This window comes from Condylura cristata, unplaced genomic scaffold (genome assembly GCF_000260355.1).
Source record: "Condylura cristata isolate star-nosed mole 26May11 unplaced genomic scaffold, ConCri1.0 scaffold00021, whole genome shotgun sequence".
NCBI classification, from domain to species: domain Eukaryota; kingdom Metazoa; phylum Chordata; class Mammalia; order Eulipotyphla; family Talpidae; genus Condylura; species Condylura cristata.
In genome coordinates this window covers 8,992,752-9,015,131 of record NW_004567122.1, presented here as the reverse complement: position 1 = coordinate 9,015,131, position 22,380 = coordinate 8,992,752, and the positions used below count along the sequence as shown (strand labels likewise).

Here is a 22,380-nt window from a genome sequence, read left to right as displayed (position 1 = left end):
TCCACTCTATTTGTAAAAAAAAAAAAAAAAAAAAAATGTTTTTACATTTTCAGTGAATTGCCTTATCCAAAATCAGCCATCATAGTATATTCCTTTTTAAGATGGATTTTGGCCATACTTTTATTTTTTTTATTTTTTTTTTTTAAGATTTATTTATTCATACAGAACTGGGGTACAGGCCAGAGATGCGGAGGGTGAGAGAGTTCACCAGAGACAGAGTGGGGAGCAGAACAGGCAGATCGCCAAGTCCACTGCTGAGGGGAGCAGCGGGCGGGTCAGGAGAGGTCTGCCGCGCCATGTGGATCTCCTCCAGGGCAGGCGGGAATCGAACTCATGTGGAAGCGGCTTTAGATTCTCAGTGCTGTGCTTTAACCCGCTGCGCCACCAGGGAGGGCCCGGCCATACTTTTATTTTTTGATATGGGTGATTGATTCCCTTTGTAAATATGAATGGAAACATCAAATCTGATGCTTGAATTGCATGGTTGCATCATGCTTAAGGGGAGAAAAATTTCCTAAGCATATCTGTGAAATTTCTACATTTTTTTTAAAAATTTATTTATTTATTCGTACAGAACTGGGTACAGGCCAGAGATGCGGAGGGTGAGAGAATTCACCAGAGACAGAGTGGGGAGCAGAACAGGCAGATCGCCGAAGTACACTGCTGAGGGGAGCAGCGGGCGGGTCCGGAGAGGTCTGCCTCGCCATGTGGTCGCCTCCGGGGCAGGCGGGAATCGAACTCATGGGAGGTGGCTTTAGTTTCTCAGTGCAGTGCTTTAACCCACTGCGCCACCAGGGAGAGCCAAAATTTCTACATTTTTATCACTTTTGATGTATCATTATTTATCCACTTTATATTTTACTTTGCATGATCAACTTAGTTTGTGGCAATTTTCAGCAATATTCATTAATATTCCTGACATGATTATCAAAAAAAAAATTCAAATATCTTACTTTGTAACTGCTTTTTAAATAGTTTTTTAAGAAGTAGATCAGTAAGTTAAAGTCATTACAGCAAATTGGATAATTATCTTCTAGTGCACAGTCTGTAATTTGCCATCAAAATAGTTTTTGAATGAGAAGCATTTAAATATTTGATCAATTTAAATACATTTGAATGTTTTCTTGTAATTTCATGAAAGTACATGTAATCAATCTGAAGAGGGGTGAACCGATACCCTAAATCATTTAGTGTTATAAACGAACATTATCTTAATTTAAAAAAAGAACATCTGTAATTTATAAACAGATATGAGACTAGGGTAGGGGACCTTTTCCTCCAGATATGCTTTGAATTATTACAAATATTTGCTTGTAGAATCAACACAAACAACTTAGGATAAGAGTCTTCTCAATGACATTAAGACAGACTCTATAACTGATGGGACATTCCATTCTATGTGAACTTTGTGTTTCAATATGATACTGTTCTGGAACTGGTATGATCTTAAACAATAATTTGCTCTGTTTTGAAATCTCTTTTAGAATGTAAACAGGCATATTTTAGGTTTTCTTTAGTTACTTGCTGTTTTTCCTTAGCGTAGCTTTTGAGATTCCAGGTTATACCTTTGCTGAAGCTCACTGTTCATTCTGCTGTATCATGTAGTCACTTAAATACTAATTATGAATAAGATTACAATTATGAATATATTATATTGTTGTTAGGTTTTTTATATAATTTCTAGTTGTACTATGTGAACAGTCTTTAACCTCTCTTGCTGGTGCATCTGTACAAGAATTTTTGTAGGGAATATGATCAAAAGTAGAACTACTAACTTGCAGGAGTGGACACATTCAGCTCATCAAATGTTGCAAGGCTGCTTCCCCAGGATGCTACACTGATACACATTTTCAACTGCAGAGATGTTCATTTTTCTTTCAATAGGTGCTGATTTAGTCAGTACTAATGTTATTACTTATCTCAGATTATTAATGGGGACCGAGCTTATTTTCATTTGCTTATTGGCCTTGGGTACTTCATTGTATAATTGTATAAATGCCTTTAGCAGTCTTTTGCCTGTTTTTTTTTTTTTTTTTGCATTGTTGAATCTTACATTCTTTAAACAAATGTTGAAAATTCTTTGTATATTATTTTCTAGTCTTCTCTCTTAGAAAATACATCTAATCTAAACCAGGCCCTCCCTGGTGGCTCAGTGGGCTAAAGTGTAGCACTATGAAGCTGTCTTCAGCCTCTGCAGCACAAATTCGATCTCCAACCAGGGGGGTGACCCACACGGTATAGCTGACCTCTCCGGACTCGTCTGCTGCTCCCCTCAGCAGTGTATTTCAGTCAATCTGTCTGCTCTGCTCCCCACTCTGTCTCTGGTGAATCCTCTCACCCCCCCCCCGCCCCAATCTCTGGCCTGTACCCCAGTTCTTATATGCATAAATAAGTAAATCTTTGAAAAAAAAAGAAAAAACATCTATACCAATAAATATTTGACATTATCTATTGCAAATGTGTTCATCAACTTTGATGTTTATCTTTTCACTTTCCTTAGGGTGGTATTTCAGTAAAGTGGATTCTTAATTTAAATTTTGGTTGAAATTAATAGTATTTTAATTAAGGTATACCATCTGTGTTATGATTTTTTATCTTAAATATATATTTATAAAATTTTCCTTCATCTCTGGCTATTTAATTATAAGAAAACAATTCCTGTGATTCAAACTTTGAAATTTTTACCTTTCATAATTATGTAATTAATTGATCAGTTATTGAGTTTTGAATTTGTTAGTTTGAAATATTTCATGAAAACCTTAGTATCTGAATTTTTTTTTAAGATTTATTTATTTATTCATACAGGACTGGGGTACAGGCCAGAGATGCGGAGGGTGAGAGGATTCACCAGGGACAGAGTGGGGAGCAGAACAGGCAGATGGAAGAAATACACTGCTGAAGGGAGCAGCGGGTGGGTCAGGAGAGGTCTGCCGCGCCATGTGGTCACCTCTGGGGCAGGGGGGATTGAACTCATGCAGAAATGGCTTAAGCTTTCTTAATGCAGTGCTTTAACCCGCTGCGCCACCAGAGAGGGCCAGTATCTGAAATTTTTGAAAAGTGATACGTTATTTAAAAAAGTACCATACCAAACAAAGTCTGCCTTTTATTCATGATTCCTGTTTTTTATTTCTCTGTTCAAAATTGTACTTGTATACTTTAAAGGAGGCAAAAAATTAGTTCTTAACTCCCTAGGTAATTATTTATGAAATATATATTTAATGTATCAATTTTAAGAGAGAATTACTCTCTGTAAAAGAATATAAAATTAAGAGATTTCATGCTTAAAACTAAGGTTTGAGACTATCACAGTTCTTTGATGTGCCAGTAAATGTGGCTGGCTGTGCAACAGCTGTCTTAAAGGCAACTGATGTAATACAGAAGCTGGGGTGTGAAAACAAAGACGGTGTAGTTAAGCTCTCTGAAGCTTCTTGCAGTTCATATAGATGCTGATTTTAACATATAAAAGTGACAATATACAATTGACTGAGAATATATGTCGTGACTTACTCACATGTGATTGAATCCCCACACCCACAAGAATGCTGTGTTTCCAGGGGTCCTGCCAGAGCAAGAACCATGGCTTATTTTGGGGAAGGAAAAGGACCGATCCATGTAGATAATGTGAAATGCACAGGAAGTGAGAGGTCCCTGGCTGACTGTATCAAACAAGATATTGGAAAACACAACTGCCGTCACAGTGAAGATGCAGGAGTTATTTGTGACTATGTGAGCAAGAAAGCATCAGGTAACAGTAATAAAGGTAGGTGCTCTTTTGAGGCCGTACACAGGTGAAATACCATTGATCCATAGCTCATTTCTATAAACAATACTTTGCTAACAAAAATCCTCTTCACAAGAATTACAGAATCCCTTTCCCCTGTGCTAGTATGCAGAGGCAGTGGTGCTGGACGAACTTGCCTGAGAGTGCTTACTGGGACCACAGGGCTCAGGGGAAGGGGTGGATTTCCAAGGCTTTATAATCTCTGGAGTGACACCCTTTCGATAATCTCAATCATTTTGAAGCCATTTCTTTTATGCATGTAATAAAATTTTCAAATTTGGTGTCCTTGAAAATTTGTTCTTTCATAAAAAGGAGGAAAGGGAAAGATTGGCACAGAAAGGTATTCCTTGTCTTACTAGTATTTTAAATAACAGGGAAATTCTTTTTTAATTAATTGCAAAAGCAAAACTTATCTTTTGAACATTTTATCCTTTGAAATTTAAAAGCATAAGGAAATGAGAAGAATGTCTTAGTATAATTTGTGTGCTACAGTAACAGATGTCTTGTGGTTAGGTAAATAGAGTTCTTGAAAGCTCTGAGTTCTTTATGATATCAGTACTGCCTTAAATAAGTGAGAAAAACTAGATATTTTGGAGAAAAGTGTGGTTATATTTTACAAAAGGAACAATCTCCTGTTTCTGTGAGTTGTAAGGTCACAGTTTTGGTACACTGGATTTTCTTATAATCATGTGCATTTACATTGGAGCATGCACTTTGTCTAACCTCTTTTAATAAAGATAATAGAAATAAATTTCATGTGATTACTCTTCATTTTTGAGGGATTTTTGAATACATAGAACACTTTATAATCCTTATGTTTTGTTTATGTCTTTCTTTTACATATGTTGTGGATTTATTATCTTTATGTTACTTAACATATATTATTATTTATGTGTTAGGTATTTTGGTCATTTAATGTTTTGTAAAAGTTGGTTACAATTTAATTTGTATATATTGTGTAAATTTCAATAATTTAAACTACAGTTACATTCTTTGAAGTATGTCAGCTTCACCAGTAGAAAACATAAAACGTTTTATTCTGTATCGTTGTGAATCTATTCTAACATATGAAATGCCATAGATTGTTTGCACACTTGTTATTATGAGTTCCTACAGTTGTAGCGAGACTTATTTTGATATATTTCCATGGTTTTCTTGCTATCATTCCTCAAGTTCAGACATTTCATTTCAGACCAGCTGGATTACAGAATCTGGCTTACTTACCTTTAGCTGAGACTTAAGAACTCCTAACTTCATTAAAGTAATTAAAACTCAAGCCACTGGTTCTTGGTCATGTGCTGAGATCCTTTCATAAATAAAATTAATTTTGTTCTTTAATCTTTTTATGACAGTGATTTTGTGGCTTGAAATAGACTCTACCTTCCTGAAATCGGCACTACTCCCCTGAGTGATGTAATCTTTAAGTTTGGCTTGTTTGATATTACATCATCCCTTGTCTTGGCATTATATACAGTAATCTGACTTGGGACATTATTGAAAACGTGTGCTTTATAATTTTTTATGATTTACAGTGTCATCTAGAGCTCTGCTGTCCTAACAAAGGAGGCTCAGGTTTGACAGCATAGGTCTGAGGTCATTTGGCAAATTAATTAGCTTGCTACACAATGCAAATCCTCTTTCTCCATCAAAACATAACAAGTGCTGATTCCCCTCTGGGCCTGGACTACCTGATTATTGTCAGAGACCATGAATACTGGCTAGGGTTGCATTCTCTTGTCACTAATCCATGCTTTCTTTTTACAGATCAAAAACTGGTGCATATCTATACTTATTTGTATCTTAATAAATGAAAGAAAATAACCCAATAAAATGACCCCTTCCATATGATTTTGGAAAACAAGCTGTGCCTCGTTATGTTTATCCTTCTTTTGTACATCACCTTTCTTGTATTATTTTACATTTGACTCTTCTCTTTTTATGCTCTTGACAGAAGCCTGTTACCTTGGGGAGACTTGACTCCATACCATTAAATACAGTTTGATGCTTAACTTGGCTTAGCAAAGTCCTTCCATAGATTAATATTTAATGTGAGCAAATGTAAGTCCAGATCAGAAATCCATCTGTTAATTTACTTTGCCCCTCTGAGTTACAATAGTATATATAGCTTGGAGGAGTGAGGTATGTGAAAAGCAGGTGATTTAACCTGTTACTGCACTGGCAGATCTCTCGTCTTGTTTAATGTTCCTGAACTCCAAGGCAAGCTCTGTAATCCGTCAGCAGAGGTCAAGGTGTAGGTACTTAAAAAATCATGTGCTGGATATCATCAAGTCACCCAGCAGCAGTGTGGGGAGCCCCTTCAGAACTGAATTTGGGAAACCCCAAAACCCCCTGCAGGCTTGCAAGTTTTATTACCTTGATCAAATGAGAAAACGACTTTTTATTTTTATTATATGAAAACATGTCCTATAATTTGAAGAGAAAAGGCATCTTTATCACTCTTGTCTTTATCCCTCCTGGCAATATGACAGTTTAATTAATGAGCTCTTTCTGCTTCAGAGTCCCTCTCCTCGGTTTGTGGTTTGCGATTACTGCACCGGCGGCAGAAGCGGATCATTGGTGGGAAAAATTCCTTAAGGTAAAGGGTCTTCGGAAGAGATTTTCCATATTACAGAATGATAGGCATACAGCTTTAGACATTGGGGAACTTTCTACTATTACAAAGGGATTTGTTTTACTCCCCTTATTTCCGAATAAGTGATATTTTGGAGTTAAATACAGAATACATTGATAATTTCACTATTCTTTGACCTCCATTCACTTTATCTAGACTTGGTTCTTCTGTCATCACCCCGATTTACATGATAAGCGTGTTGCAGGGAAGCTACAAGGCGGAAACAAAATATTCAACAGAAGACTTGAAAATAATGTGTCACTTACAAAGAATATGTTTCAGGCTTGGCTCTTTTTCATGGAATTTTATTGTTTGTTTCATAGAATTTTATTGTTTGTTGTTTTCTACTGGGAAACCTGTGCTTTGCTTACTAAATACTATAGGCTGCTTAGGTGAGGTAGAAGAAGGAGGAGAGAGAAAACACACTTTAAGGCATGAAATAGAAAGAAGCCTCAACCTGCTTCTAAGAATGTCTAAGAGAGGAGCTGCTTATAAGTGCCTGTATGCACATCTCTAGGGTGTCAGCTCAGAGGTAGAGGGGCACCCCTCTGCACGTAGGAAGGGATCTTGTGTCCTGGGGGTCTCTTTTATGCTCCTATTTCCTCACCCAGAAGTCTTTATCACTGTTTTTTTTTTTTTAAGATTTATTTATTCATACAGAACTGGGGTGCAGGCCAGAGATGTGGAGGGTGAGGATTCACCAGAGACAGAGTGGGGAGCAGAACAGGCAGATCGACGAAGTACACTGCTGAGGGGAGCAGTGGGCGGGTCAGGAGAGGTCTGCCGCGCCATGTGGTCACCTCCGGGGCAGGCGGGGATCGAACTCATGTGGAAGCGGCTTTAGCTTCTCAGTGCTGTGCTTTAACCCGCTGCGCCACCAGGGAGAGCCCTTTATCACTGTTTTAATAAGTGCTTGTGTTGCTTTTCTGTCTTTAAATGTGGTTGTGTGCCTCCCTTTCTTCCTAGGGGTGGCTGGCCTTGGCAGGTGTCCCTCCGATTGAAGTCCTCCCATGGGGATGGCCGGCTCCTTTGTGGGGCCACGCTTCTGAGCAGCTGCTGGGTCCTCACGGCAGCACATTGCTTCAAGAGGTACGTGTGCATTCTTCCAGACAACCTGCTTGCAACTCATTTGCCAGTTGTTCCAATCCTTTCCCGCTCTACAGCCACTAGAAATCTGGGGTGTCAGAACCAGGATCTAGTAGACCTCTTGTTCTATGCCAGTGGCATGGTGGAGGTGTGGGAGGATATGTAAGATAGGTCTCATAAAGAGCAAAGAAAGCCCCCAGGAAACCGCTTCTACACTGGTGTCGAGGTGAACTCTAAATCTAGGGAGAAGAGGAGATGCATGTTGGGAGGAAGGGCAGGAAGTATGTTAGTACTTCACCCAAGAACCTCTCTGAGGCAGTCATATTCCCTGGGAGCTAGAAGAAGACCCCTTCTCTAATAGTGAATGCTGAACAGTAGAGGGTCCAGCTGTAGACTTTTTGCTCCTTGGGTCTTGCAGATGGCTTTTTCATTTAGATTTCTCTGTCCCTGCTAGAAAGGCTGCATTCCTGATAATTTCCTTTTGCCTGCACATTTTGCCCATCGGCCCGAAGTCTTCCCAGGTCAGAGGGAGGCTGCACAGGCACAGTGCTCACAGCATGGGGCCTGCGTGGAGTCTGGCTTTCCTCCTGGTCCTGCTCTTTTTCTGGGGCTTCCTCATCATGATTTTTGGTGTTTGAAATATGCACTGACCTTGACAAAACCTAGATAATCATTGAAGCAAGGTCATGGTACTAGGAATTTCACCCTATTGTTGCAATTCTATGTATTTTAAAGTGGTCATGATGCCACATTTTTTTTTTATTAAAGATTTATTTATTTATTCATACAGAACTGGGGTACAGGCCAGAGATGCGGAGGGTGAGAGGATTCACCAGGGACAGAGTGGGGAGCAGAACAGGCAGAGTGACGAGGAACACTGCTGAGGGGAGCAGCGGGTCAGGAGAGGTCTGCTGTGCCATGTGGTCACCTTCAGGGCAGGCGGGGATCAAACTCATGTGGAAGTGGCTTAAGCTTCTTAGTGCTATGCTTTAACCTGCTGCGCCACCAGGGAGGGCCCAATACCACATTTTTAATAAAATATGTTTTCTGAAAATTCTTCCAAGCAGAATTTTTTTTTTCATGTCATAGCACATTGACCCTGTAGTAGATTTGTAATCTACCCACAAGAGTCATTGGCTTTAACCATCCTAAGAACTTCAAGTCCTCATAGATGACTGCACCAGAGTTTCCTCATTTCCTTACTGGCAGCTAGCTATGTGGTCTCCACTCTTTCAGTGTCCTAAGAGCAGAGCTGCAGTAGATTTCTGTGTCAGGTCTCATTGAGTACATCTACTGGATACATTTTGCTGAAATACGGGTGTCTTTCGGTTACACCAGGTAAGTTAACTTCCTAAAGTCTTGCTTTTGGTTGACAACACAGCAACATGTACACTTCTATTGTCTCACATCAACACCTCAACATTTAAAATTTTTGCCGATGTTAGGATTTTGGATATATTTTTTAATTCCAGTGTCTTCATTAATATCTTCCTCTGTGATGAATTCTTTGTTCATATCCTTTCTGATTTTCTATTGGATCCTATTTTCATATTGACTTTAAAAGTTTAGATATATTGGCCCTACCTGGTGGCGCAGCAGGTTAAAGCACAGCACTGAGAAACTAAAGCCACTTCCGCATGAGTTCGATTCCCGCCTGCCCCGGAGGTGACCACATGGCGCAGCAGACCTCTCCTGACCCGCCTGCTGCTTCCCTCAGCAGTGTACTTCATTGATCTGTCTGTTCTGCTCCCCACTCTGTGTATGGTGAAACCTCTCACCGCCCCTGAGCCTCTGGACTGTACCCCAGTTCTGTATGCACAAATAAATAAATCTTAAAAAAAAAAGTTTAGATATATTTGTGTACAAAGTATTTTTTTGTTATGTGTTATAATTACCTTTTCCTTATTTTTGGACATGCCCTTTTACTTGTTAGGGTTTTTTTTCTTAGGAAGATTTATTTTTAAGCTTTGTAATATTTAAATGTTTTTTTCCCTTAAAGGTTTTATAAAAATTTGTGTACCTTATTTTAAAAATACCTTCCTAGCTCTACATAATGAAGATCTTAATTTTTTTGGTAATATATTTTTTCCTATATTTATGTTTTTAATCTGTTTACTGTTTATTTTTGTAGATGGCACAAGGCAGGGACCAAATTGCTTTTATTGGATGGATAGTTTCCCCTGCACTTTTACTGAACATTCCATGTTTCTTCACTATTTTTTGTCACCTTTGTCTTGCCAGTTCTCATGTATCTCTGTTTATGGGATCTCTGTTCATTTCCTCTTGTCTAATCGTTCATATTTGTGGTGCAACAGAAGATAGAAACCTAAATTTTACATAGCCGTTGACGTTTCTGGGATAATCATGGAGTTTGAGAGTTCACCTCTAGAGTAGTGGGTTTAATGTATTCATGTATTGGCATGATCACTGAGTGGTGATCATGAAGATAATATTCCTTCATAACAACAAACAATTGTCCCGCCTCTAGTTTTCCAAAGAATGTTAGATCCACTAAAGATATAGTACAGAACCAGTCAGAAACCGTGTTATCCATGAGTTGTCTGTAGCTAGAAGATCCCAGAGGAGAGACATGAAAAAAGTGGGGAAAAAAGGACCTCGGGCACTGTGTTGTGGTGAGTTTTCACCACAATATTAGATGCATTTAGCTTCTAAATCCAGTGTTGGGGCCCTTTTTCCATAGCTCCTGAAGTCTGTGGAGTTGAGACCCAGGAGTCTGTATTCCAGCCAAGAATCTCAGATGAGTCTGATGTACATTAAAGGTTCAGATCCATTTACTGAGTGGAGAGAATAAAATGTGGTCTGGACATTTGAAGAATGATGATAAGAATGTAATGGGGTTGATGGGACACTTATCCTTGGCCTATCAACATGTTAATCACTTCACTGGAAAAGGACACTGATGGCAAATTAATCACATTTTTGGATCCCTGGGGATTGGGAAGACAAGTAATGTGCTGGAAGATAGAATCCACAATGGCCGAGAAACTTCATGGGCTGATTCTGGCAAGTAATATGGAATAAGGTCAACGTAAAATGCTTTGGTTCCAGGAAATATGACTAAATGCAGCACAAGTGAAAAAGGCCTCACAGCCAGAGGCATCCTTCCACTTCCATGTGATTGCCCACGAAGTTAGTGAGTGTTGGGCAGCACCGACAGAGCACTGTTCAGACAAAGCAGCAAAGAGCTGGCTCTTCTGTTTTCTTGTGCTTGGCTATTGCTGGGGACAAAGTCACTGTCACTCTCAAGCAGACAGAACTGTACTGCAGTCTGGATGTGGCAGGAACACGGTCCACTCAGGAAGACAAGCAGCCAGGGGACAGCATGTGGAGTCACGGGTGTTACGGAAAGTTCGGGTGCTTTTCCTTTTAACACAAGGAAGAGGGTTTTTGTGTTGTGTTTAATGTTTACTTCTTGAATAGTAGGATTATGGAAGACAAAATAGCCTGTATGTGGGAGGAAGAGAGCTCTGTTGTGAGGTCTGTTCAGAAAGACTGTATTAGTCAAGCTGGCGGTAAATGATGCCTGATTTAGAGCAGAGGAGGGAAAACTGAGCCAGCCATACTGGAAGAATGGCTGCTGTCAGCTAGAGTAGCGATCTGGAATTTGTGTGCTAGACTCACAAGCAGGAAGGACTAGGGCCCAAGGGGAATGAGTGTCTGCTCATTTACTAGGGGTCGGAAATCATGAAATTCTTTGAGCCTTGACATCTAATCAAAGAGTAGTTTTAGGAGATGAGCCATTAGGGGATGTGTGGGTTAGGTTGAGGGGATCAAGTACATTGGTGAATCTAGGGGGTCTGTGAACGCACTTCACATTACATGAAAGCTCTTTGGTTATATGCTTATATACCTTTTCCTGGAGTGGCTGAAATTGGCCTTTTTATCCAGTGATTAGATCCACTGTGGGAGGAACTAGAGGAAGAGGGGGGTTTATAATGTGGAAAGAAAAGGAGGGCGAGAAAGCAGGGGTGCTATGGTGGGAGTCAGCACTTTGTGCTGTTTAACAGGAAGCATAGATTTGCCCTCCCAACCAGGGTTATAGTACTAGCTTCTGCCAATTGTGTATTAGTTAACTAGGTAGAAGTTATTGAATGTCTAAGGGTTTCAGTTTTTTCCACTTGTAAGAGGAAGGCAGAGATGTTTCACAGAGGTGTATGCGAAAGTAACTGATAAAGTGTAAAAGCCCCCAAAGACGTGGCTGTTACTATGTTGGAGTTGGAAAACATGGAGTTAAAGATTATTACTGGCAAAAGTCAGGAATCTTGAGTTCTACTCACCCATGGAGAAGACTGAGGTAAGAAATGGCAGAGATCTGTCCTGGGGCTCAGAGCTCAGGCAAAATAATTCAGTAGGTCCTTATAGATTAGATTGTCCTTACCATGTTTAAGGCTCTGTTTTTCAAGTCTGTGCTTAAATATATGGTCTTAAAAGTTCAAGGATTAAGATATTGAAGGAGGGAGATTGCCACAAATTCCACATTCCACTTGCAGTAGAAAACTTTGATCCAACTTTTGGGTTCTCTGAAAGGTCTTTTTTGCTTGGATTTATTTGTTTACATGTCCTTTGACCTGGCCCTGCTCAGTTATTGCTTAAAATCAGTAATCATCTCCTTTGTGTTTATAAACCAAGTGTCTAGTATATGACTTGGAACATAGTTGATATTCCTAAGTGATTGCTGCATGATGAAAGTAGGACTAGATTGCCAGAGAGTGGCATCTAGTAGAGTGGTATACTGTAGGTATTTGGACTCTTTAGAGGATGGTGGCATTTTTCACCTTAGGTCAACAACTCTTTCCATATGTCGTTTTGGATTTCTTCTCATTATCTGTACAGCATAAGAGAAAGACAGTTGATTAAAACATAGAGATGCAGATTATGATATGCAGCATTTTGGTGTTGCTTTGGGTCTATGTCAAACTCTACTAATTTGAGGAGGATAAAGATTGTTTTGCAAATGTGTCATGCATCCATTTTACTTGGTCTGTAACCTTTACCCGACTTTATAGACTTCCTGTTTAGAAATGCCTCAAGAGGCTCTAACTCATATATTTATTGTAGTCGTTTTGTTGAAATGCATAGGGACAGTTACCCCTGATTAGAACAAGCTCCCATTTTTTTTTTTCCCTTGGTTCAGGGACTTTGGTTTAAAACAACTATCAGTTAATCACCAAGGACGCTGAAGTTTGCAAAAATAGATTTTATCTGGAATCATAGAGATTGTAGTGCAGAACCATGATAGACTCTGTCTTGTAGCTGTCATGGGAGGCTAACTTAGAGTCCTCTGGCAGGGGACCTAGACATCATATTTGGAAGGAAATCTTTCTGTTTGCCTCTTTGTTACTTAAGTATGTACAATGTATGTTCACTGGACCTAAGGATTAGTGTATAATCCTTACAGTGATATACCGGCTAGAGCTCTTGAGCAGTCACTTCTGAATAACAATAGATTGCTATTACTATCTGTGGTATTTTCTTCTATGGGATGACAGTATTTTGCTTGTTTTATTTATCTTCACTGACTAGTTACCTTTTTATATTGGGTTATCACAAAAAAAAAAAAAAAAAAGCCCAGAAAAAAATACATCATGACTTCTCTGACAACCCAATCCAGTTCTCCATATCCGAATAACTTAGGAATGATGACCTCGGCAGGAGAGACCAGAATGCAGTTAACTTGAGCTCCACCACCCTCAGCTACCCTTACTTCATGCACAGCCTTCTATACATGATCAAGGAATCTGACTGGAAGGCTGACAGGACTCTAGTGTCCCACTCTGATTTGTGCATAGCTTTCACATACTGTGAAGTTCCAAAGCACTCTCCTGCCAGTGTAACACACATAACTGAGGCAGTTGTGAATGGCTATTTAAAGGTCTTCAGTTGAACTTTCCCCCCCCCACTCACTGTTAATATAACGCAGACTTTGGAATGCAGCATCCTGTTGGCAGTTTGCAATGGAAACTCGACTGTTTTCTTGAACTTGTCCTGTGAATCTTGCACAATAAATGTCTGGCTTTGGCTATTTTCTATTCTAAATCACAGCCACAGGTATCAGAAAATGACCCTCTCCCTGTGCCTGTACAGCAATATAAGTGAGAGAAAAGTTCTTGAGAATTAAACTAATTCCTTTTAATTGCTTATCCTGATAACAAATAGTATTTTGGAGGAAAGATTGGCTTATTTTGTAATTCTCCTGCAAATTGAATTTGTTCAAGAGTATAGCCTAGATGACCCTCTCTGGTGGCACAATGGGTTAGGGCACAACACTGCAAGTTGGCCTCAGCCATTTCTGTGTTAGTTCGATTCCCAGCCCCGGAGATGACCCATATGGCATGGCAGACCTCTCCTGACCAGCCCACTGCTTCCCTCAGCAGTGTACTTCATCCATCTGCCTGTTCTGCTTCCCTCTCTGTCTCTGTTGAATCTTCTCACCACCCCTGCACCTCTGGCCTATACCCCAGTTCTAGAAGCATAAATAAATAAATCTTAAAAAAAAAAAAGTATAGCCTAGAAATGACAGAGCAGCAGAAAATTATCAAAGATTGTTGCTTTGAAAATCAGAAATGTTTAGATCTTAATATTATAATTAGATGAGCCACAGAGTAATGGCATTTGTTTTTGAAGAATACAGTATTTGAGGTGTTTAACATATGCTCTATTATGTGGAATTCTTAAGAACATGGTCTTGTTGATTTATATATGTGTGTGTGTGTGTGTGTGTACATGTATATATATTTACATATATAAATATATGTATATTATATATATACACATACACACATATATTTTATATATATATAAAATCCTATCAGTCATGCCCAAAGAAGTTCTTGAACACACACACACACACACCCTTTATGCTGTGTGTGAGAGTGTGAAATAGTGCAAGCTTCCACCACATAGGTTATTTTTTCCCAAGCAATTAGAACCATTTACATAAGCTATTTTAGTCAACCACTTAGAAGCAAGTCAGTCAGGCCCTTTTTGAATTTAATCCAAACAACAGAGAAAAACAGATTATAGCAGCAGCAGATGTGCACAAGCTGGAGTACAACATTATCTTTTGAAAGTGCTGAATCTATGTGGTGGTTTAGCGCTGGAATCTCAGAGAAACTGGGATCTTGGATTTTCCTAAACGGCCATGTCCCAGAACCTCTACATGTCAAGCTTGTCTGGGAATTTCATCACATTTTTACTTGAGGGGGAGTTGAAGGCATTTTAGCAAAGCAAACAACCAAATGGTGTGCCAAGCCAAAACAGGAAATTTTTTAGAAGCTTTTCTCAGTATAATAAAGTCTATCAAAATAACAAAGGTTCTATTAGAAAGATCTTAAAGTAAACTGGAAAGAAGATTTCTTCATTGTTTTTTGAGAAGCCTAGCACTGTCATAAATATTTTTATAGTCTACAATGATATTGGGAACCACAGCCAAAGTGTTATCCCTGAGGCATGTAATCGCACTGCCAGGAGAGGCGATGGACAAATGCTTTGGTGGAAAAATAATCCTGTCTGTGTCACATGCTCTTCAAATTTTCAGGTATAAAATCTATTTCAGAATAACTGGATTGAGAGTAGTGTGGGAACCACCGCTTGGATTAGCTGAGACAACTTTTAAGAGATAGGTGCTAATAAGGACCTTTCTTTTGATGAGAATGTGCTCCTTTTCTTGTTGTCAGGGAAATACTTTATTTTTAAAAAAATATATTATTCTCAGTTTAATATGAACATGGTTGGCGAGAATACTCATTGTGGGTTATCCTTGAAAATAGCCACCCAAATCGACTTGAGCTGGGAACAAAGCCTTAGAATGGAATGTTCTTGACTTTTCCTATTGTTACTGACTGCTCATCAAGGTGCTCCCTACTTCACCCAGTGAAATTCCCAGCAGGGAAGGGGAGAATGAACATGCCTTTTGGAGGCTTTGGGGTGGTGGTTGTCAAGCCTGTGAATTTGAATCACCTATGGTTCTACATGAGCCCTCTTCGTTTAATTTACTAATGTAATTTATTAATTTAGTTATGAAACTGTGTCACCTGGACATTTGTATTTTTAAAAGTACTACAGGTACTTTTCATGCTGGTTCACAACCAGCATGAACCATAACAGTAGATGTGCTTTAGGGATTTATTTTAATGAAACAGAAACTTTTGTGATGGTGTTATCATACAGGAGGGGGAAGTTAAGGAGAGTATTGTTAAATGTTTTTCTATTCCAGCAGTGAAATAGTAGCCCCAAATAGGCAGTGAGTGGATGAATCCAGAATTAGTTTCACCAGATAAAAGAAAGATTATTTTTTGCAAAAGAGTGATTGTGACCCAAGATTTGTAAGAAGGGGAAGTTATAGTAGTTAGATTGAGCTGAAAACAAAACAAAAACAAAAACAATGAGTGGGGTTCAAAAGTTTGAAGTACAGATGGGATGAAGGATTATAGAGCTGTAAAACTATGAAATCAGGAGGGATAAAGGTGAACTACTCCATATAAAGATTCAGAAATGTGTAGTATTTGCAGGCAAGGACTTAGGGAAACAAAATGGAAAGGTTGGAAATTTAAGTCACTGACATTGCAGGTTATAGAAACAGGGATGAGCAAGGTGCGCTTCACTGGGAGAAAAGATATAGTGGCCGGCAGGAGGTGGGTCCATGCGTTCTGTGTCAGTGGATGTCAACCGAGGACAATTTGCATAATGCAGGTAGCAATGTCTGGAGACATTTTTATCATAATGAGTGTGTGTGTGCGTGTATGCGCGCGCGTATAGTTGCATTTGTACTCCTGGCATCTAATGAATAGACTCTGGGGATGCCTCTAAACCTCCTGTAATGCATAGAGCATCTCCACAGCCCCTCGCGAGAAGGATTTGTCTAGGCCCAGTAGGGCTGAGGCTGAGAAACTCTGCTCCAGACATATGTACAGAATCAAGGTATATGTTGGCTGAAAAATAGAGTGACAGTGATCAATCTGATGAACACTGATTCTATTTTAACTAGTTACTAAAGGAAAGAAGACAGACAAAAGTGTACATCTGTTCACTCAGTCAACAAACATCAGCTACATTCCTACTTCACAGGGCCTCATTGTTCTAGGTATTTTAAGATTCATCAGTGAACAGGACAGATAATGATGCCTTTTATTCAAGCAGGGGAGATAGAGAATAAAACATTTAATAAATAGTAGATGCGATAGTCTGCATGACAGTGGTGTTAAAAGAAAAATGAAGGCAGCAGTGACCGTAATGTTGCCCTACACGATTTGTTTATTTTGCACTTGACGACAGGGGCTAAAACGATTAGCCTTCCTTCAAATCTGCTTTTCCAGAAGATAGATGGTAACCTGGGTTAAAATACTGAAATGAAGAAAGGAAGTGGTGAGCTTAAGTACACAACTGAGACCAGTGGGGTCAAAGAAACAAAGGTTAAATTTAAAAAAGGGTCCAGTGATTTGCAGGAAAGGCCGATAGTGTCTCTGTTAACCTCCTGAATAATTAACCAGCTGACTCATCTCAACATGTAAAACCAGCCTCTCAGGAGTCCTCTCTGCCCCTCAGGTACGGTAACAGCACTAAAAACTACGCTGTTCGAGTTGGGGATTATCATACTCAGGTGCCAGAGGAGTATGAGGAAGAAATTGGAGTTCAGCAGGTTGTGATTCACCGGGAGTACAGACCAGACAGCAGTGACTACGACATCGCCCTGGTGAGACTGCAGGGACCGGAGCAGCAATGTGCCAGGTTCAGCAGCCATGTCCTGCCTGCCTGTTTGCCACTCTGGAGGGAGAGGCCTCAGAAAACAGCCTCCAATTGTTACATCACAGGTTGGGGAGACACAGGTAATGCAAGTAATACAAAGGCACAGGAACAGATGTCTGCACGCTTCTCCAATCTGGGGTGTATAGAGGGTAGTAAAGTCTAAAGGAGTTTGGGCTTAGTTATTTGGACACGCTGCCAACGTTAGACATGTGGATGTGATTTGGATTTACATCCCTGAGGGACTGTTGCTTCCCATTAAAACCTGAGCACAAACTGGCAACCCAAGTGCCCGGGGAACTTAAGAGGTAGAGATGCCTCTACTCATTCCCTAGACTAGTGAGGAGACAAAGGAAGACTTGAAGGCCATACTGCAAGACTTGGGCCTGGCAGTCTCTCTTTTAAGCTTCCCTACTGATTTTGATGTAGCAAACCCTGCAAAGGGCTCAGTGTTTGATAGATTCTTTCTTTGCATGAAGCCCTACAGCAAATTCTCTCTTGGAGAATTCCTATTCAGAACAGATGGATGAATTAAGTGACGGGACCCCATCCATTCGTTTCTCCTCAGTGTCTCCCCATTTTTCCCACCTTCCATCCCCCCAGTCAAAAGTTTATTGTTTAGTTTAAGCTTACGCTTTTCATAGAGGAACACAGCTTTGTCGTCTTGCTAAAGTTCAATGCATGGACATCAGCTGTTTTGCTCAGGATGGTGTTGGAAACCAAAGAGCTAGCATTCATTCGCACGAATATGAAGAAATGATTGCCCCAATAATTGTACTCTTGAAGAACATCAGATATTTTGAGATCATTATCTCAGCAAGGTTTCATTTAGTAAACAATAATTTCAGTGTTTATCCCATGCTACATAACATCTGAACTTCTGTACTGTCCGCTAGCAGCAAAGTTGAGAACATTTGTAGCAGATACAGAGTCTGAAAAAAAGGAAAAGTTTCCTAGTCAGGTCAGTCAGTGCCTCCTTAGTATTCTGTGTATACCTGGTGTACAGTCTGATCACAAAGCCAGTAGTCTCTGAGGAGGCTAGTCTGTTAGAATTATGAACACTTCCTCAGTAAGCAAGATTCAGTCATCTTTGGGATACATCTGCAGTAATAGAAATGATCAATGAAGTAAATTTTACGGAATGTTTTATTATGGATGGAGGATTCCAGTTGAATAAGCAGGATCAGAGAATAATGGTGGAATTTAAATCCAAGGAAAAGACATCATGGATTGTATATTAAACATTTTAGCCATTAAACCAAGAGTGAATGACTGACTGCAGTAGTAGCTTGAGGTGGTGAAGATGAAGCCTGGCTACATAAGGAGTGCTTTCTCAATTAGCCTTATGAAATAACCCTGTTACTGTTTACTGCTTTATCTGCTTATGTATAAGTATTATTTATAATTCTCACCTCAAAGAGAAGATTAATCTTAAGTGAATGGATCTGTTAATGCAAAACCAGCATGAGTGCATCCTCAGCTTTTCAGCATAGTGAAATACAGTACTTGCACAGATATACTTTTTAGTTAACTTTATAGTATTTAAGAGTCACTCAGTTACTGTCACAAAAATAGTGTTGATAAACAGATTAGCAAAGGGCAGTGAGAAGAGCAAACATTAGAAAAGGCAGCTAATGATTGTTATATGCAATTCAGTTATCACTCATTTAAACTTTACTCTTGTCACGGTAGGGTTTATTTCCAAGATGACTTAGTGTTCAGTAAACTGTTAATTCTCTGAACCCTTCAGTTGGAGTCTAATTCAGATTATTTGGTCTGAGTAGGACGCGCCTATTCAAGAACTCTTCAGCAAGCTGCCATTCCCTTACTTCCTAAGAGGTTTTGTGAAGAACGTTACAAAGGCCGGTTTACAGGGAGGATGCTGTGTGCTGGAAATGTCCAGGACCACAGACGCGTGGACAGCTGCCAGGGAGACAGCGGAGGACCACTCATGTGTGAAAGGCCAGGCCAGAACTGGGTTGTGTATGGAGTGACCTCCTGGGGATACGGCTGTGGAGTGAAGGATTCACCAGGTGTTTATACAAAAGTCTCAGCCTTTGTACCTTGGATAAAAAGTGTGACCCAACTCTGATTGTTCCTGAAAACCTATATAAACAGACATCTGTTGGAAAAATTTCAAGCTTTACTCACTCAACAAATGGGGACTCACTTTCATATTTGTTTTAATTATGTTCCCCCTTCCCTTTGCTGCTTTTATAATTTGATGGGAACATTTCTGGCTACAGATACCTCAGTTTAATCCTGATTACCTTTAATTAGCATTGTTCCCTACCCAAAATAGTTTTACTGGTGATTACATTTCTTTCCTCATTTAAGTTACATTTATCTTTTTTGCCTGTTTTTCTGAGCATTATTGAATATTGATTGACCAATAAGGCCACTTTTACATTTAGATTGAGAATATCTTGTAATTGAATTGGTACATGGTCTCACATTGAAGAGTTCCAATTTGAGATTTAAAAAATGTACCCTTATTACACTCCAGTAGTGGGAGTTCAAAAGTTTTTGTGTAAACCTTGTCAAGTAAGGAAAATCAAAGGCCAAAAAGGTAAAGCAATGTTCATGATAAATCTCAGAACAGATGAAGTCACTAACTGTCCAATCACAATCATTCTTGTGTAAAGTCATCACACCAAGCTCTATGGCTACTATGACTTGTTCTTGCTTTTAACCTTTCCCTTAGCACCATGCTCCCAGTCTTCCAGACTATGACGTGAGTGCCACCTACTGCAACTTCGTAGTAAATGGTCAAAACTGCAAATCCCAAGACTACCTATGAGGTAGAACCAGACAGGGGTGTAATTAAAAAGGCTTTCCCTGCCCCACTAGGGGAAAGCTCCACATTAGTTTCAACCACTTCACTGTGCTAAGTGCTGCCTAGGTGACTGCACCTGAATGTACAGACTGAAAACTTTAGGTTTCTAGTTTTTTAAACGAGGAAACATTTGGAGGCCAAGGGACAGCTGACTTTGAAAGGTAACTCCAGGAACAAGCTCCAGTGCTGACAATGGTTACCACCCACGTGCCCCTGAAATTTGTTTACCAAAGGGTAAGGAATACTGCTTATCATGCAGCCTAACCACCATCTTTGGCAGCAGCACAAAATCTCTGCCAAAGCATGATGGACATCCATCCCTCAGGACACCGAAGTAATTTTAGAAATTAATTGCCACTGAATCACTGCAAGAAACCCCGGAACGCTTGTTATGCACAGGGATAGAGGCATTGAAAAGTTAATGTTAACTTTAGCATTAAGTGGCTAAAAAATAGCCCCCCACCAAATCGCTCAGTTAACAGTGGACTTTACCTGTTTACCTTCTGCATCAAATTATGTCTTTTGTAAATCTACAGCTTTTTGTTAAAAAAAAAAAAAAGGTGCTCACCTAATGGTGCTTTATAGTTATAACTTTGTAGAAATGTAATGCTATTTTAGGTAGGATTGCACTAAAACTTCTAAAAGCTCAAGATTTTGATAGGAGGAAAATGTTTAAGCCTCATATAATATAGAGATGATTGAGCTGCACTCAGTATAGTTTGCACAAGGGCTTGGGAAAAATGTGCAATACAGGAGAAAATCTGCACTGAAACCTCACAGGCTGCCCTTGCAACTAGTGCTGGAGTAAACAAAAATTTTAACTGAGGTAGTTTCACAAGTTAGAATACCCTGTAACATATGCTTTTACTATAGCCAATTTCTTGTTAACTGTGACTTTTATTGTTTGTTGCACAACTGTATAAATAAAGCACATAGCTTTTCACCTAGTATTGTCCGAATCTTCAGTGTTACGGTTTTCTCAAAATACTAAAATCCCAAAGTTATCTTTCCATTTACTTAAAGTACCGCACCGCATACCATTTTACTGAATTATAACAATGAAGCACTGTTTCAATACCGCATTTTATTTAGACATATTGAAATACAGCCAGAATAGTTCTCATAACATTAGCAGTCACTATTCCCTGTTGATATTTAAAATCACGGGTGTATGCAGTATCCTGATCAAGACTTCACCCACATCACTTCAGAATTCTCATCTGCAAGGGAAGAAAACCAGTTTATAAACTCTTGTTCTTGTACTTCACACACGGGGAGGCTACTTAATGAGTCATCTCAGCCTCCGCTAACGCTTCAGAATTACAAAAACGCCAGCAACATTTTAGCCAATTCCTTAGAACTTTCAGGTTAACACTAATCCAAATAAAAAACAACATACCTCGTTACAACTTCCATCACCCATTGGACCTCAGCTTCCTAAAAACATATGAATAATTTTTAGCTATTTGACCAATATCCCAGCACCCTCCCCGTTTGGAGCAAAGAATGTTACTTGTGCAAGTCAGAATCTGATACCAATTAAATGGTGACAGCTTTGCCAATAAACAAGAATATGCTCTTCCATGGCTAGGAAGGGAGACTGCCACAGCCGACAGGTCCCAAAGATACATGGAGATCCACAATTCCATAACTTATCAAATACGCGTAATTACGGCGGTTACTCACCAACCGATTCCACCCGCGGCGACCAGCAGGATGTTACCACTGCACAGTAGCGGCGCAGACTTAAGATGGCCACGCAACACTGTCAGCATAAGGACATTGTCCGTCGGCGCTGCTTGAAGCTCAGGCCCAGGGCCCGTCGAGCTCGGGGGCTCAGCGCCCAGCGCTGCACGTGGCCTCCGCACGCCCTAAGGAACTAAGTCTACTCGGCCCTTCGAAACTAGAGATTTTAAAAGATGAGCGCCACCCAGCAGCCCAACACTTCCGAGTCCTCTGCATTTTTTTTTTTTTTTTTTTGTCTTTGGCGCACAAAACGTGACGACCTAGTACTACACGAACCACGCTTCCCGGATGCAAAAGGAAGTTAAGCGCCGCGCTCGCCTTTTTATAGCACCGATGACGCTCTTCCGGGGAACGCCCCGTGAGGGGCGGAGTTTATGCAAATAACCCCATCTGACCCTCCCCCTCGTAGCCCCGCTTCGGCACCGCCCCTCGCATTCTCCCGCTTCTTTTACTCGGCCCCTCCCATGTCTCAGCGTCTCTCCCTATCGTCGCCCACCCCTCCCCGTACGTGGGGGCCACTCTCCCGCGCTCCATTTC

At 40.0% G+C, this 22,380-nt stretch overlaps 1 protein-coding gene and 1 long non-coding RNA gene across 3 annotated transcripts in view; one reads left to right on the top strand and one right to left on the bottom strand.

Annotated features, from left to right (window-relative positions):
- PRSS12 (protease, serine, 12 (neurotrypsin, motopsin)) overlaps positions 1-21,039 on the top strand; it is a 56,936-nt gene extending 35,897 nt beyond the window's left edge. The window contains exons 7-11 of one of the 2 annotated variants that reach the window (XM_012727969.1): positions 3,555-3,745; positions 6,299-6,377; positions 7,380-7,502; positions 17,064-17,344; positions 19,046-21,039. In XM_012727969.1, coding sequence (XP_012583423.1) covers positions 3,555-3,745; positions 6,299-6,377; positions 7,380-7,502; positions 17,064-17,344; positions 19,046-19,353 — 982 coding nt within the window. In that variant the 3' untranslated portion in view covers positions 19,354-21,039. Of the gene's footprint in view, positions 1-3,554; positions 3,761-6,298; positions 6,378-7,379; positions 7,503-17,063; positions 17,345-19,045 lie in introns of both variants that reach the window. The other variant, XM_012727968.1, reaches the window with a different exon arrangement.
- A 110-nt stretch (positions 21,040-21,149) lies between these two features.
- On the bottom strand, positions 21,150-22,146 carry LOC105853924. The gene is made up of 3 exons (XR_001145670.1): positions 21,784-22,146; positions 21,497-21,534; positions 21,150-21,317 (listed from the first exon to the last, which is right to left on the bottom strand). It is a non-coding gene; the product is annotated as an uncharacterized LOC105853924 (long non-coding RNA).
- Positions 22,147-22,380: the final 234 nt, after the last annotated feature.